General features: G+C 42.6%; 1 protein-coding gene across 2 annotated transcripts in view; it reads left to right on the top strand.

The window, feature by feature from the left end:
* rxraa (retinoid X receptor, alpha a) overlaps nt 1–15,715 on the top strand; it is a 94,080-nt gene that overhangs the window by 61,141 nt on the left and 17,224 nt on the right. The window contains exons 4-6 of one of the 2 annotated variants that reach the window (XM_052050279.1): nt 6,982–7,132; nt 8,898–9,077; nt 12,664–12,848. In XM_052050279.1, coding sequence (XP_051906239.1) covers nt 6,982–7,132; nt 8,898–9,077; nt 12,664–12,848 — 516 coding nt within the window. The remainder of the gene's footprint in view (nt 1–6,981; nt 7,133–8,897; nt 9,078–12,663; nt 12,849–15,715) is intronic. The other variant, XM_052050280.1, reaches the window with a different exon arrangement.

The raw sequence follows: 15,715 nt of genomic DNA, 5'->3' as shown, positions 1-15,715 counted from the left end.
GTGCACTGTATTCCGATTGGATCAATGACCAAATATTGGGGTTAGAATAGGGGTAACCCAGCGATCTTATTTAGATTTTTAAAAACCCTATTATGGCGGCCTGGTGGTCCAGTGGTTCGCACGTCGACCTCACAGTGCAGAGGCCTCCCTGTATGGAGTTTGCATTTTCTCCCTGGGCCTGTGTGGGTTTTCTCTGGGTACTCCGGTTTCCTCACACATTCCAAAAACATGCACGGCAGGCTGATTGAACACTCTAAATTGTCCCTAGGTGTGAGTGTGAGCGCGGATGGTTGTTCGTCTCTGTGTGCCTTGCGATTGGCTGGCAACCGGTTCAGGGTGCCCCCCGCCGACTACCCGAAGACAGCTGGGATCAGCTCCAGCAACCCCCGAGACCCTTGTGAGGATAAGTGCATCGTAAAATGAATGAAAACCCTATTTTGAGTATATTTGGTGTTTTGTGCGCCTTTACATGGCCTCTCCAAACCTGAATATTCAGCTTTGGAAGGGTTCCTGACTGCACGTAAACAAGGTCTGTGTGTGGAAGTATTCACCAATCCGAGAAAAAACTTTCCTCTTTTTACTAGAGCGTTGTAGCTCATTGCAGTTCCCTAAAACTGTGGAGATAACTTTCGAAGTTTAAAAAAGGTGCTCTTGAACTGGAAAGCAACTGGAGTTCCACAAGAGAGTTTACGTATTGAAGAGTGGTACGCTCGGATTTGATGTTTGCTTTTGAAGTGTCTTTCTGAGCAAAGTCTGTGCTCTGAATCAAACTAAGCCCCTCTTAAGCAGAGGCCTCAACTGTCTCCACTCTTTTCCCTTTTCTCTTCCGCTCACTCCAGGGATGGCTCTTTTCATTTTTTTTTCACCAACGTGTTTTCCATTGCATACTAATTGTTTATAGAAGCGACTCAGACAAGATTATTGCCATTTATAGGAAGTACCTTGTAAGGGTGTGGAAAATAATCGATATTAATCGATACATCGATGCGCATGTGCGCGATGCGAGTGCATCGGCTCATTCACTGGGTATGACGCGATTGACGGGTGAAATCGAGATTCCTCACAATGCATTGGTGGGTATCGGTGAAATCCGATTCAAGCACCGTTTTATTCATGTTAAACGTCACCTATCTGCCCTTTCCTAGGCGCAATGAATGCACCATCATTACTTTGCGTTTTGTGTTGAATACGGACGGAAGCCGTGAGTGTACATACAGTCCAGTACACTACTCGCGAAACACTATGAAAGCAGCAGCGAGGAAACTACTTTATTTAATGCACCCGCAACATTCAGATATTATGTTTGGAAACTACGGCTTCGAAAAGAAAGATGGAAAGCTTGATAATACCTCGGTAATTTGCAAAGAATGTCGCACTACGAAGCCATACAACGGCAGCGCCACAAATATGCAGACCACTTAAAACGATGGCACCACATCACCGACAAGGTTCCCGCCCCCTCCCCGTCCAGTTCTTCGTTGGACACCGGAGAACCATGGCAAACCAGGTCAGGATCAGAAAAAAAAAATCGCCTCTTATTTTGGGGGTCCCCTTGCAGCTCACTGTGACCGCGCAAGGAAAAACTATATATGGATAGTCATCCATACTTTTGGACATTTCATTTTGACACTCAGTGAGAGTGGTCTGTGTACGCTACAACACACACAGCAGCTTTGAGGCTGTGACTGCCACATTGTTTCAATTGTATTTTTTTTCTGTCCTGTGGAGATGGATATTTCATATAAGACACTCAGTGAGTCGTCTGTTTGTGTTTACACTACAGCAACAGCTGTGAGTCTCAGGTGCCAAATTGTTTACGTTTTCTTTGCACAAAACCCAATTGTGAAAGGGCTTAAATAAGTTGTTTTACACATTCTACTGTTTATAAGGAATAAAGTGGTCTACTTTTTGCAATACCATACTGAATTCCATCTTTTTTTAAACTTTTTTTCTTTGCGTATTTGCATCATGTTTAATTGCACACACAATATCACAACAAATTGCACTGTATCGTATCAGATCGCATTGATTTGAACTAAATGTGTATCGCATCGTATCACATCGTGAAGACGGTGAAACGTATCGCATCGTGTCGCCAGAAAATTCCATGTATCGTTTAAGTATCGCATCGCTGGTAGTGCATCGAGATGTGTATCGAATCGTCCTCGGTGCTGAGATTCACATCCCTAGTGCCTTGGTGTTATTACTTTTCAACCTTCAATGTTGATTGGTGTGATTGAGTTCAAAGTTAAACCTGATGATTTGTTTACTTGTTTAATTGAGTGAAGTTGTTAATGTGGGCTTGTTAGGAATGTTGAAACTTGATTTTCATGGATTTTTTTCACATTGCATTTTTGCTAAATTTCATTATCAGTTGCCAAAAATTATCCATCCATCCATTTTCTAATATGTTAATCCTGACGAGGGTCGCAGGCATGCAGAAGCCTATCTCAGCTGTCTTCGGGCAGTAGGCGGGGGACACCCTCAACCGGTTTCCAGCCAATCGCAGGGCACACATCGACGAACAACCATCCGCGCTCGCAATCACACGGAGGGACAATTTAGAGTGTTCCACTAGCCTGTCATGCATGTTTTTGGAATGTGGGAGGAAAAACCGGAGTACCCGGAGAAAACCCACGGCAGGCACGGGGAGAACATGCAAACTCCAAATAGGAATACCGAAGCACTAATCGAACTCTGCAACACTGCACTGTGAAGTAGACGCGCTTACCAGTGCTAACCACCGTGCCGCCCGCAATTAATCCAGTAATATTGTCTAATACTGTGTATATTGCTTTTTTGCCAAATAGTTTCTCATCCACTTTCCAAACAGCTATTTTTCAAATGTATTTATTCGTTCTTCTGCTCTCCTTTTTTCCTTCCTTCCTTCCTCCCTTCCTTCCTTCCTTCAGAATTGCATTGAGTATTTCTTGCTGGTGGATGCTGTTTATATGCACGACTCTAATCTTTGGACAAGAAAATATTTTATAATATATTATATATTTCAAAAATGAATTTGTTTTCAGGACTCCATCCTACACTGCGTCTTGTTCAGCAATTCAGCTGGTGACACAGATAACTATTGCATACATGAGCTGAATGAATGTTACACCTACAAGTAAACAGAGACAGCCAATTTACTGTACTCGATGTACCAGCCAAATGTTCTCTTCATCATTTTACGTAACACATCCTGCGCATTAAACTTATTCAGCTGGGCTGTTATCCGCTCATGTTGCACATTGTACTGCAGGGAGTCCTATGTCCTACATATCTAGTCCTTGAGACTAAATGCCCCAAATTTGTTTATCTCGTTAAGTCTAAAAGTTTTGAAGCAAGCATTCCATTTCCACCACCCCCAACCCCCCCCCCCCACCACCCCCCAAAAAAATGAATGCATGCAATATGTAAGATGGGATCGTCAAGGAATTTCCGAAGATGATAATACTGTACACACAGCTGGCATACCTCTCTGTGTGGGGTCACACGTATGTGTTCAGGGACCACATATTCTATTTCCAGTACCGGCCCCGAGCTACTTTAATCCCCCAGACTTGACTCCATCACCATGGATAGAAGAAGGAGAGAAAGGGGTCCCAGTCTGCCCAGCCCACTGCACTGAGGAGCACTGTTGAGATTGAGTTGCAAGTTGACTGAAAATAGATTGTGAATGGAGGAGTCTTTTCTGTCAGGCAGCCGAGGGTTTGATAGAAACCATCCCAGCTGAGGAGACAGCCCTGTTAGTGCTGTGCTGCAGGGCAAAAGACTAGACACAAGTGTTCAAGGGAGGTAAGTGTGTGTGCGTGTGCGTGTGGCAACTGGAGGTGCGATTCAAAATTTTAATTGCAGGTCAATGCCATCGCAAGGTCGCAGCTGTTTGTCGGAAATACTCTTGAAGAGAAAAAAAAAAGGATTCACAACAAAAAAGCCACTGGCAAACTGTAGCGATACGGTCAATACAGTATTTCATGTATGAAAGTACTCAACTAATTATCATACCTGGGGCTGAACAGCATAGCGTGGAGAGTCTATGTGTTGAAATGCACGGGAGTAGTCAATCGCCTCTCAAATAGCCCCACACATTTTTTCACCAATTTCCATGTTTGACAATCACACACAATGTTGTTTCTTGTTATTTTATTTCATAAAATAAACATAAAAATACTATAACACAGATGGGGTGCCTCTACATGTCGTGTGTCTAGTCTTTGTTCAGCAGTTACTGTCCAAGGACAGCTGCTTTCAGCTCCGGCACACCTGCAACCGTCATGCGGATAAACCGATCAGAAAATGGATGGATGAATGGATGTCTAAACTTGTAGATAGTAATTCTGTCCGGTTGTCCAGGCTCACCTAAATGGAGTTGAATATCCCATTGGCCAATGTGCGCACAACAATAAAGACTGGCAAAGTTTCTGTTCTTTTTTTTTATTAGCCGCATAATAGACATTAAGTAACTTACACTCGTTGACATCAACGCGGTTGTGATGTTGCATTAATTTCTGGCAACATGCTGCATAACCTTTCAGCATAACAGCTGTACAATTACTTTGTTTTGTTTGCGGTCACAGCTCATGTTGTCACAGGGCACTTGATGCCGCACACAAGATCTGATTTTTATATCTCGAAATTATTAATGAAAGAAGAGTGTTATATTTGGAATTTAATGTCATTAGCGGAAAGAACTATTTGCATGCTTTGTGTGTGTGTGTGTGTGTGTGCGTGTGTGTGTGTGTGTGTGTGTGTGTGTGTGTGTGTGTGTGTGTGTGTGTGTGTGTGTGTGTGTGTGTGTGTGTGTGAATTTCAAGTGCTTGAGGGATGGGGAGGGGAGTTTAAACTTTTCAACTGACTGAACCGGCCAAATATTGAAACCCACATGAGCTTTTGATTTTCTAGTCCAGGTCCTACTCGATTTCCCATGACACCACAGACGTCATGCTGGATTCTGTGAAAAAGCTTGTAAAACGTTGCACAAGTCCTTTGGAATTTTCTATTTGATCGCCTGGTAAAGCATCAGGCTTGGAATATGTAAATCTATGTAACACTGCGTTCATTATCGCATTGAGCAAGAATGTGCAGTGGCAGGGCTGCTTGATTTGATTTTTTTTTTTTTTTAGTTAAATGGTAAAGAATTTTAAAATGTGAAATGTGATGCCAGGAGCAAGTCTTTTGTTTGCCTCGACTCGACATCCTTTTTAATGCCTTCTTCTGCTTTCACGAGAATGTATCATATGGTACGTTTGTGTGTGCATGAATACGCGTGTGTTGCATACGGCTGCTATGCCATATGTGAAATATCTCACGTTCAAACGAAAACCGCATATTTACACATCAGCATGTTTTTGACCATGTTATCAGAAAGTGTGTTTCTTGACTGAAGTTGAACTGTGTATGACTGAATCACATGTGTATCCATTCCACAAGTTTATAATGTTTATAAATAGACAACAAGTCAAGCGTGTGAACACGGAAAGTGTGTCAATAGCTAGCGCAAGGGCGCTTTTATATATATATATATATATATATATATATATATATGTGTGTGTGTGTGTGTGTGTGTGTGTGTATATTTATATATATTTATTGCTGTCAAACGATTAAAATATTTAATCAATAACAGATTTTTATCTATTCTAAATTTCCTTTTATTTCTTTTTCTCCTATTTTTTGAAATTGTTGTTTCAGTAAATATTTGAATTTTGCACAGAGACAACTTTCAACTATTCCATGTTGATGAGAGCATTATAATGGGGAATAATAGGACCAAAAAATATAAAAGGAAATTCAGAAACGATAAAAAATGCGTGAGTAATGGCCCAATCACGATTCATTTTTAGTTCATTTGATTTAATTATGAAAGTTGCGTTTTTAATTAGATGAAATATTTTAATCGCTTGACAGCTCTAATATATATATATATATATATATATATATATATATATATTAATCTGTATTTATTATATTTATTATATATATATATTTTTATTATATATAAATCTGTGCCTTACCAACTGAGCTATCCAGCCGCTATATATTGGTATATCTGACCTCTGACTTAACCGTTTCCGATAGATGCTTTTCAGTCAAAAAAGATGCATGTGGGTGGGGGAGGGGGGGTGCGTACCATTGCTTGATTCGAGTCAACGGATTGGTGCTTTTGATTGATTTATTTTTCTCCTGCAAAGTAGCTAATTTTGGGCTGCAGTAGTACATTTGGGTCATTTATATGCTCCCCTCCACATGTAGATCCCCTGAAACACTGCACAGCTAGTTAAAATAATTAGCCTGCCTTACTTCAGACTTTTAGCAAATGGCAAAAAGGGGTCACCTTCAGAAGAAATTTTTATCAAAGCTCAATTTCATGGAGAATGGCAGCTCCAATTTAAAGTAATACTTTAAAACTTTCAGTCCAGCTCCCCAAAAGAGACCCACTGGTACATTTTGGGCATGTCAAACATTTTTTTAAACCGACGGGGTTCATGTTATAAGGAGTTAGAGTTGGTTTTGGACAGATCAATCTGAAACAGAACTAACCGAACCTACATTTCTGCTCAGTCATTAACAAAACTATCAACATTGTTCTCTGAGCTCTAAGCTCAGTCAGCAAACTTCACCTTAACTTTTGGTGTAGGGCTTTCTTCTAAAATTTGTTACCTGTTATCAATGTCCTTCTTTCAGAAAACTCCTGGCAAAAAAATAAATAAATAAAAAATCCACAAAACGGAAAATCATATGCAGTTGAGTCAGTAAGCGTGAGCACTCACATTAAACGGCGGTTAAACTCCACAAATAAACATTTGCGTCAAACACCAAATTGCATAACTTTTAAGGTGTTCGAGCTTGAAGCTAACACTGCACGTGGTTCACCATCTACAGGTACGCTACGCGAAAGGGAAAGTGTGTGTTCATATCAAGTTTGTGTTCAGCGGGACTGCTTTTATGACCTGTTGCTATGTGTGTTTGTGGATGTTGATGTTCCAGCTGAACTCGCCGATGAACTCGGTCAGCAGTACGGAGGACATTAAGCCCCCGCTGGGCCTCAACGGCGTGATGAAAGTGCCCGCTCAGCCCTCTGGCACGGCGCTGTCACTCACCAAACACATTTGTGCCATCTGTGGGGACCGCTCTTCAGGTAAGTTGCTGTAATGATGTCATGCTTGATGTGTATCATTATGCACTTGTCAAATTGCATGCAGGCAAAACCACAGAGGCCTTTCTTTGTCTTCCCAAAATAGTGGATGCTAAGTTGCATGTTCACTTGCCCTAAAAGATTCCGCTTGCTGTTAGCAGCAAGTGCAAAATGCGAGGGAATGCTAGTTCCCGTCTCAAGTACAAAATGAAGACCAAAGTGATGGAATTGGAAGTGTTAGTGGAAAACAAACATTTACAGAAAATAAATCAATTTCTCTGATAATTTTGGGGAAGCTTGCTAGCATAAAACCCATGCCGTGTTTGATTGACCTCGCCCCGAATGCACGTGAATTGGATGTGTCTCCCCATCATACGCAGCATTGTGGTCGAAACGTGGGAGACCATACCACCATAGCGCTGTCACCGCTTGGTGTGCCAGATTGCACCCGCCTTTCTTGTGGTAAATCAACCATTGCAATTCATCTCCGGTTGGAGAAGTCACATTGCATGGGTTAAAGTATTCCATTTGCATTCCTACCACACGCAAAATGAATTTGAATTTTGTACATTGGACAAGACGCATCCCTGGCTGTGCCCGGTTAGTTGATGACCTTATTACTGTTTGCCTGCGCAATCAAGTTTACGACTATATTTGCTTGAGTAATCCTTAAGTAAATAAAGCGCAATGTTGGTTTGAGCGCCACTTTATGGACAAAAGTAATGTTTGTCCTCCTTGTTTCCCCTTACTTCTTCAGCTGTGTAATTTGTCATGTTAATATAAACCATGTCACACCCGAGTAGGAGTTGCAGGACCAGCCAAACCATGAGCAAGTGTGACTTTTGTCACAACATCTCAAGGATGACGATATTATTTCCTTCAGTGATGTGATTTCGTTCCTCTTCCCGTGTATTTTTTTAAACAAATAGTGGCAATATGTTAATACAGTGAAACTGTAACAACTCTACAACGAAATCATGTTTGCAGCAACGCGCGAATGCGTACACGCACACACAAACATATGTTTAGTCTTTATTTTTATTCCAGTAGTGCGTAAGTATGAGCTTACACTTATTTGTCACTTCATAAAGACAGTGTAGAAAGAAAAAAAGGGAAAGAAATTGCAACATTTACGATCAGCATTCAGTTTCACTGACATCAATTTCTTGGATAATGTCTTTTATTTTGCTTCCTCCGTCTTTCATTTAGATCCCTTTTACCCTTTCTTCCAGCATCAGAGCTCTTCTTGTCTTAGCTGCTTGACATCCAAAGGTCTGTTTTGTAGCCATTTTAGCAATGCAACGTCCAAACTCGTCTGAATCTAACAATAACAGATACTTTCTGGACTACTGCGCACGTGTAAACCGGTGTGGTGGTTGCTGTTGCCGTTTCTGAACAAAGCAGTAGAGGTCGTTGTTGGATTAGACTTCATTGTAGTGAATATGGTCACGAGGCAAGAGCAAGAGCAAAAAGATTTCCTATAACGCAACCGTTTTTTTTTTTCATTGTATGGGGGGCAGGAAAGTGTGAATGGTGTTAATGCATTATTTTTTTCACACAAGGGGGTATTTTCGCCCATGTAGTTTCACTGTATGTCTTACAATAAATAATATCCGACTGATTATACTGAATGCACTCCATACAATGAGAACACAAAACAATTTTATTTTGCCATTGTGATTGTCTTTGATTTTGGTGTCGATTGTGTTTGATCACGCGTCAGGAAAACGATCAGTACGATTGACAAACTTTCACCTTTCTGTCTCAGGTAAACACTACGGGGTATACAGCTGTGAGGGCTGCAAAGGTTTCTTCAAGAGGACGGTGCGCAAAGACCTCACCTACACGTGTCGCGACAACAAGGACTGTGTCATTGACAAACGGCAGAGGAACCGGTGCCAATACTGCCGCTACCAAAAGTGTCTAGCGATGGGCATGAAGAGAGAAGGTACAGCACATACCGTTGAGGATAGTCACACTTACTTACCCCCCATTCCCTCCCTCAATGATTTCAACCAAACGTGCATGAAAAATACTGGTAACCCAAAGTTCATTTAATTTTCCTTAACTTGAATTCAGATGGTCAGACTAAAAGCTCCCGTAAGTCAACCCAGGAGCGATCTAGCCTAGCTTGCAAATTTGTTGGCATTGCCTTGTAACTTTGTGTAATTGATCACATGGTTGACTCGATTCCATCTGGTCTAATAGGTGGTGAAAACATATGGCTGTGGCGAATGCAAACATTTTTTGTCCTGCGAATGAATGTGAGATCAAAGACAGATGTTCCACTTTGGAATTGTGAGCATGTATAACATTTGGTTCTATTAAGTCAGTTTTGAACCCTGTCCATGATCAGTATATGAGGTATGTACAGTAATGTTCTTTATATTTCTTAATGAGTTTTTAAAAGCTTTTTGTAGTAATTCCTTTTTACCCCCCCCCCCCCCCCCCCTCCCAAGTAAATCCAACATCATAGTGCTACTATAAAATGTTCTGCTTCAAGCAATATTTTTTAGGAAAATATTGATTTCTGCTTTTGCAACCCAAAGAAGCTCATCGTTGCCGGATATGGAAACTCTGTACTGAGTTTTTGAGATGAGACTGCCCTGAGGGAGAGATGCTCTGTTGATTGGAGATATGAAAACAGAAAAGGGGGCGTGTGAATGTCTCCTTGTTTTACATCCGCCGTCTTTTTACACTCGCAGCCCTGCTGATTCTCAGAAACTTGGAAATTGTTGAGAACAGCTGCCATATTAGTGTGAACCAGCTTTTCACCCGCAAAACACATATTGTGCAAGTTTATGTTATGAAATGCTAATTTGTCTAAATTGATTTCACCACGTGCTTCATTTGGGAAGCACTTAACATATGCAGTGATGCAGTGCATTAAAATAAATTCCCGTGAGAAGGACAGGCCGTGCTGAATGTTTCTGCTACTGCCCTGGTGTGCATTTTATTCAACAAGATGAAATCTGACAAAGATAGGCAGACAGCCAAACTGTACGCATGGTACTGTCACAAAAAAGGCAGTTTTATTTTTTTTTTACTTGATTTGCTTCACGTGAAAGACAATTATTCAAAGCCATTTCTGTTTGTGGGACCTTTCACAAAAGTCAACGATTTTTATCCAGTCTGCTTTTGTATGTCCATAACCGTAATTCGAAAAATTGAAATCAGAAACTAGATCACCTCTTCTGAATGAATCCATTAAATATAAAACTGTGGAGAATAAGCGAGGGTGCCCACAGACATAAGGGTGTGAATTTTAACACCCCGTGAGAGTGTTAAAAGTATTAGCGCTCTCGGCAGTGCTGTTCAAAGCTGTTTCGCACATTGAGAGCACCGATCACTACTCTGGCAATGATGGCCGCCGCTGTTACCAAATCTAGACATACAGAGAGCGAGTGACACATACGGGAGGCAATGATTAAAGATGCTGAATGAAGGGTGTTAACCAACAGCATATGTGTGCGTACCTGAGTGCCTGGTTTCAACACTTTCTATACAAGGCCAGTTTGTGTTGACCTTTACTTGGCCTCCCATCCACCAGCGAAGGACTCTTTCAAGGATATTATCATTGACAATCACTCGGCTCACGCGCGATGCTTCATAGGCTGCCCTACGACACCCCAAGGGTAGTCATGGCAGAACAAGGCAGGAGTAGCCCAAAAGGCTAAGTCAATCCGCAGAACCAAGAACAGGATTATATAAATTTATACTCTTGCAGTCAGGAGAGAGGAGGAGGAGGAGGGCGGAGAGTAAACTTAACATGATTTCAGCCCTCTTCACCTCTCTCTGACTCCAACACAAGTATTTTACCCTTGGACTGACCTCCACCGCCAGACAGCAGATCCTCTCAAGTGGGGCCCCTTTCCCTCTCCTCCTTGAACAACCACTGCAAACACCCATCGTTGTGACCGCAGAAACGTATGAAAACAGATCGTTCTGCAAGCTCCCCGCACGTGTGTGTGTGTGTGTGTGTGTGTGCGCGCGCGCACGCGCGGCTTGTCCACTTTTCCAGGTGTGTGTGCAAGCATGCATCCTGACTGTAAATAGCCAAAAGTCAAGTTTTTTGTGCCAAACCTTTTATAAACTTTGAAATTGGCACACAAGTTATTTTTTATGTGCTATTTTGACTCAAGGGAATTACAGAAAGGAAAAAAAAAATGTGTGCGCGCGCACACACACACACACTTCTGCATCTTTTCCTCTTGCAACTCAAGGGTGGAGTTGCGGTTCTTCTTGCCTTAGCCACAATCAGTCTCGGTGTCTGCTGAGCACACAAACCATTTCCTGTGTCTCCTCGCCAAGCCAATCAGATGACAGAACCACTACAGTTTTGCCCCAAACAGTTAGTGTGTGCGACATGTAAAGGGAAAAAAAAAAGAGGTTCAAAACGACGACCTCATTGATTTGTGTTGTACTGAAGCTCAGACTGTTTGGCGACCACACGTCAGTGACAGACCGTGCATTGTTTATGTGTTTATAAATGATTTGTGAGTAATAGGCGCCAGCTGTTTGTCATGGAGGATCGCGTGAAAAACACATTGCTTTGAGAGGGAAGAGATGAGTCCTTGAGCGTTCCCGCAAAGCTGTATGTACAGTTTTGAAGCAATTATTGATGACTGAACTCACTGAACTCGTTAGGATGTGTTTACTTGCATTGTGGGCTCAGCTATACTGTAAACACTCAAGGCTTTTTGCACATGTCCTGCATGTAATATTCTGTCCGCATAGCTGTGAAACACTGAAAAAGCACTACTCTATCTGTTGCAAGGTTTGGACTATTGAGTTATAAATAGGGTGGTTCGGTAGTTGACTGGTTAGCGCGTCAGCCTCACAGTGCAGAGGTGCAGGGTTTGATTCCAGCTTCGGCCTTAGTGTGTGAAGTTTGTATGTTCTCTCCGTGCCTGCGTTGGTTTTCTCCGGGTACTCTCACATTACAAAAACATGCATGGCAGGTGAATGGAACACTTTAAATTGTCCCGAGGTGTCAGTGTGAGCGCGGATGGTTGTTCGTCTCTGCTTGCCCTGCGATTGGCTGGCAAGAAGTGTACCCCGCCTACTGCCCGAAGGCAGCTGGGATGGGCTCCAGCACACCCATAGACCCTTGTGAGGATGAAGCGGATCGGAAAACGGATAGATGGATGGATGGAGTTATAAGTAGATTCCCACAATCTTATTGCCCCCTTTTTTGCATGATGTCTTGATAGATTGGACTCAAATTCTGGTTGCTGAACGTGACATATCCTTTTCAAACTGAACACTGTTGGTCACGACAAAATCCAGATTGTAACCCGATTGAGACGTTATATGTCTGACTCTCGTGTTATCAAAGACAGTATCTGCACCCCCATCCCAAATACATAAAAACATGAAAAAATTATGATAATGATAAGACAAGACTGTCTATATACGGTAAAGTGAGCCAGTTATACTTTCGGAGGGGTGTGCGATATCTTTTTGACCATGCAACATATATCTGCTTTTAATAAAACGATACCATAAGAAACAGCAGTAGTGACCGGAACCAGTTTTATTACATGCAGCCGTTCAGGAGGAGCGCCAGCGAGCCAAGGAAAAGAATGAGAATGAGGTGGAGTCGACCAGCTGCGCCAATGAGGACATGCCCGTGGAGAAGATCCTGGAAGCCGAGCAGGCGGTTGAACCGAAAACCGAAACCTACATCGACACCAACCTTGGGGTTCCATCCAATTCAGTGAGTTTGCTTTTGTTTTTGTTTTTTTAAATTGCGGTGATATGTAGACCAAATCATCACTATTCTCCATACCCTACTGTATATTTTACCCCCGTAAAGATATTCACAGAGAACTCGTTTACACACCTCATCGTAATGAGCTGATCGTCTGAATGAGGGTGATTGGAGGAGGGAGACATCCAAAATAAGCTGGATCTGGGCTCTGGAGGACCGGACTTAGGCTCCCCTTGTGTTAAAAAGTCAATTTGCGTCCTCATAGCTGCCGTTAAAGATGTTCTCTTTTGTTCCGAGTATAGCTCCTCTTACATGTCCCTTTGACAAGGACTGCTTGTGATCAGGAGGAGACTTCTCCTTGGTCACCTTTTCTGAGCTCCCATCGCTCCCCCCCCCCCCACCCCCCCTCCGTATTCCCTTTGCAACAGCTGGCCATGCGGGTTGTCTTTGACACAGTAGAGACGAAAAGTGATGAATAATACAACAGGCAGACTGTTCTTGAAAGCATCCCCGCATAGTCTCCGCTTTCTCAGGAATTCTGCTGGAGCATGAGAAACACGGGAGCTGTGCAGCAGTCTAAAGGAGGGCGAGAGGGAAGGTGAGGTTGTAGATGAAGGGGGGGGGATTAGGGGGTGGCTGCAAGAGCTTATGCGGAGGGTTTCTTCTGGGATTCGTCTGCTTCAGGGAGAGGGAAATGTCCTGTGAAGTGAAAGTGGAGATGTGAAGGCTGTTATGTGAGTAAATGGAGCTATTTTTGGAGGCCAGATAGACATGTGGGAGATGAGCGTTGACATTAGGGTGTCAGCTCAGACGCTCTGACTCACTCATTCACTTAGTGTGTTTAGACCTTTTTTCACAAACATCGGAGGTACATCGGCTTCCTGTGGCACATTAGGATTTAGTTGGGTTTTTTTTACCTTCACACAACAACCGAGGAAGATGAGTGTGTTTTCAGCTTACCTTCTCGGCAGCAGTAATTGCGCCGCAGCAAGACTGTATGTGGAGGGAAAGAACATTAAAAAACAACCACCCCCCCCAAAAAAAAACATCCAACATCTACGATGATTTATTGTAAACTACCCCAATGTACCTCTGGTAACATTTTGATATGCGCAGTTGTTCTCCCCTGAACGCATCAGGTGTCAGTTGATATATTCTCACATCATTAGAAAATGTTGGATCAAGCCTTTTTAGTACAGAAGTAAATTCCGTAGGTGACTTGTGCAAGGCCGTGGTGTCTCTTTGATCTCTCTCTTTGGTTCTGCATCTTCCTGTTTGCCTGCACCTTTGCACACCTACCAGTTGAAACCACTTAAGAGCGTGCAGTCACACATGGGAAAATACCAACCGGTTGCTGAGGTTATGCTCCACTTGTATGGGGGTGACGCTCAGGCAATATAGAATAGGCAACTTCTTCCGCATCTGGTAAAATCTGGCGCCATTAAGTAGTTCGACTGAGAAAATACAGTCTTCTGGTCATCAATGTTAGCCTAAATGAGCATTAAAGATGAACGGAACGGACCGGCTAAAGATTTTCAAGTGTAATAAGAAATGTAGCATTACACACATTATTTGTTATTATTATTATTATTATTATTATTATTATTATCGGTGGTGAATATAATGAAGTGGTTCATCAAAGTTTATGCATTCATAATACATTTGCTTGATAACAGACAGTAGGTATCATGTTTGGAGTGCTCCTATTGTTCACCTCGATGCTACGTTGCGCAGAGTACATACTGTGAAACTTCACAACAGCATCGTGACATGTTTTATTAATCGCACGTGCTCTTTGAGGGGACATGGTACTATTCTTATCGGCCATTCATGCAAACAAAAGAGGTTAAAATTCAACCGGATTATGACACCCTACTTTACCACAGGATTTGGTGAAACTTGAAGTCCTGGCTTTGACTCTGAGTCCCAATCGTGTTTGCCGAGATGCTCCTTCTTACAGAATAAGATCTTGGTGGGGCTCCAATTGGTTGGCAACCAGTTCAGGGTGCCCCCCGCCTACCGTCCGAAGACAGCTGGGATAGGCTCCAGCACGCCCGTGACCCTCGTGAAGATAAGCGGTTCAGCTAATGAATGTATGGATCTTGGTGGGGTGGTAGAGAAAAGTGTGCCAAGTGAGTTGAATTATCATTCACTCCCAAAGACGTTTTTAAACGTCTTTTCAGACTTGGTCCAGAATTGGCCGTTCACATTTTGAGGCTCCGCTGTATTTTATTCTAGCGTGATGAATTCATCAAATGTATCTGTACATCGATTTGTGTGGTAAGATAAAGAAACCCCATTTGAGGCTGTGCTCTACTTAAAAATGCACCCTTAGCTACCTCTGGGATCCCAATTTTCAAAACAACAAAACAGTCCGCTTAATCAAACTTTGACAACGGATGTTAGCAAAATAACTGCCTTGCAGGCTGTCTTGACCACAAGTCACATTCCCTACCTCGCCACCCCCCACTCCCACCCTCCTCCTCCCCCATTCTCCCCTGCAAGATCTCCATTGAGAAGCAGTGCCCCGTGCTGTAATTAATCACAAGGCCCGGGCCATGAGTGCACAAGCATGAATGGGCCACCACCGCCGTCTAATGGCTGGGGTCTGGCCAAGCTGAATCAAGTGTGTTTATCTCATCGTGACCTAGAACAGAAATAAACACGTGTTAGTAATGTGTGTTCAGTCAGATAAGGAGGGGGCTCTCCTTAAGATGGGTGAGAGGCTTTACTTACCAAATGCTGCAGGTGTGTTTGGGGGGGTTCTGGATTGATGTTGTCAAATGTCTATGCTCATATTTCTGTAAAGCTGCAGTTCCGCAAAGAAATATCAGAAATAAGTGTTGTGTTATTTAAATGATGATTCATCCCCA

This window comes from Hippocampus zosterae, chromosome 18 (genome assembly GCF_025434085.1).
Source record: "Hippocampus zosterae strain Florida chromosome 18, ASM2543408v3, whole genome shotgun sequence".
In the NCBI taxonomy this organism is placed as follows: domain Eukaryota; kingdom Metazoa; phylum Chordata; class Actinopteri; order Syngnathiformes; family Syngnathidae; genus Hippocampus; species Hippocampus zosterae.
The sequence above is the reverse complement of the archived record's forward strand: the minus strand, read 5'-3'. Positions and strand labels throughout refer to the sequence as shown.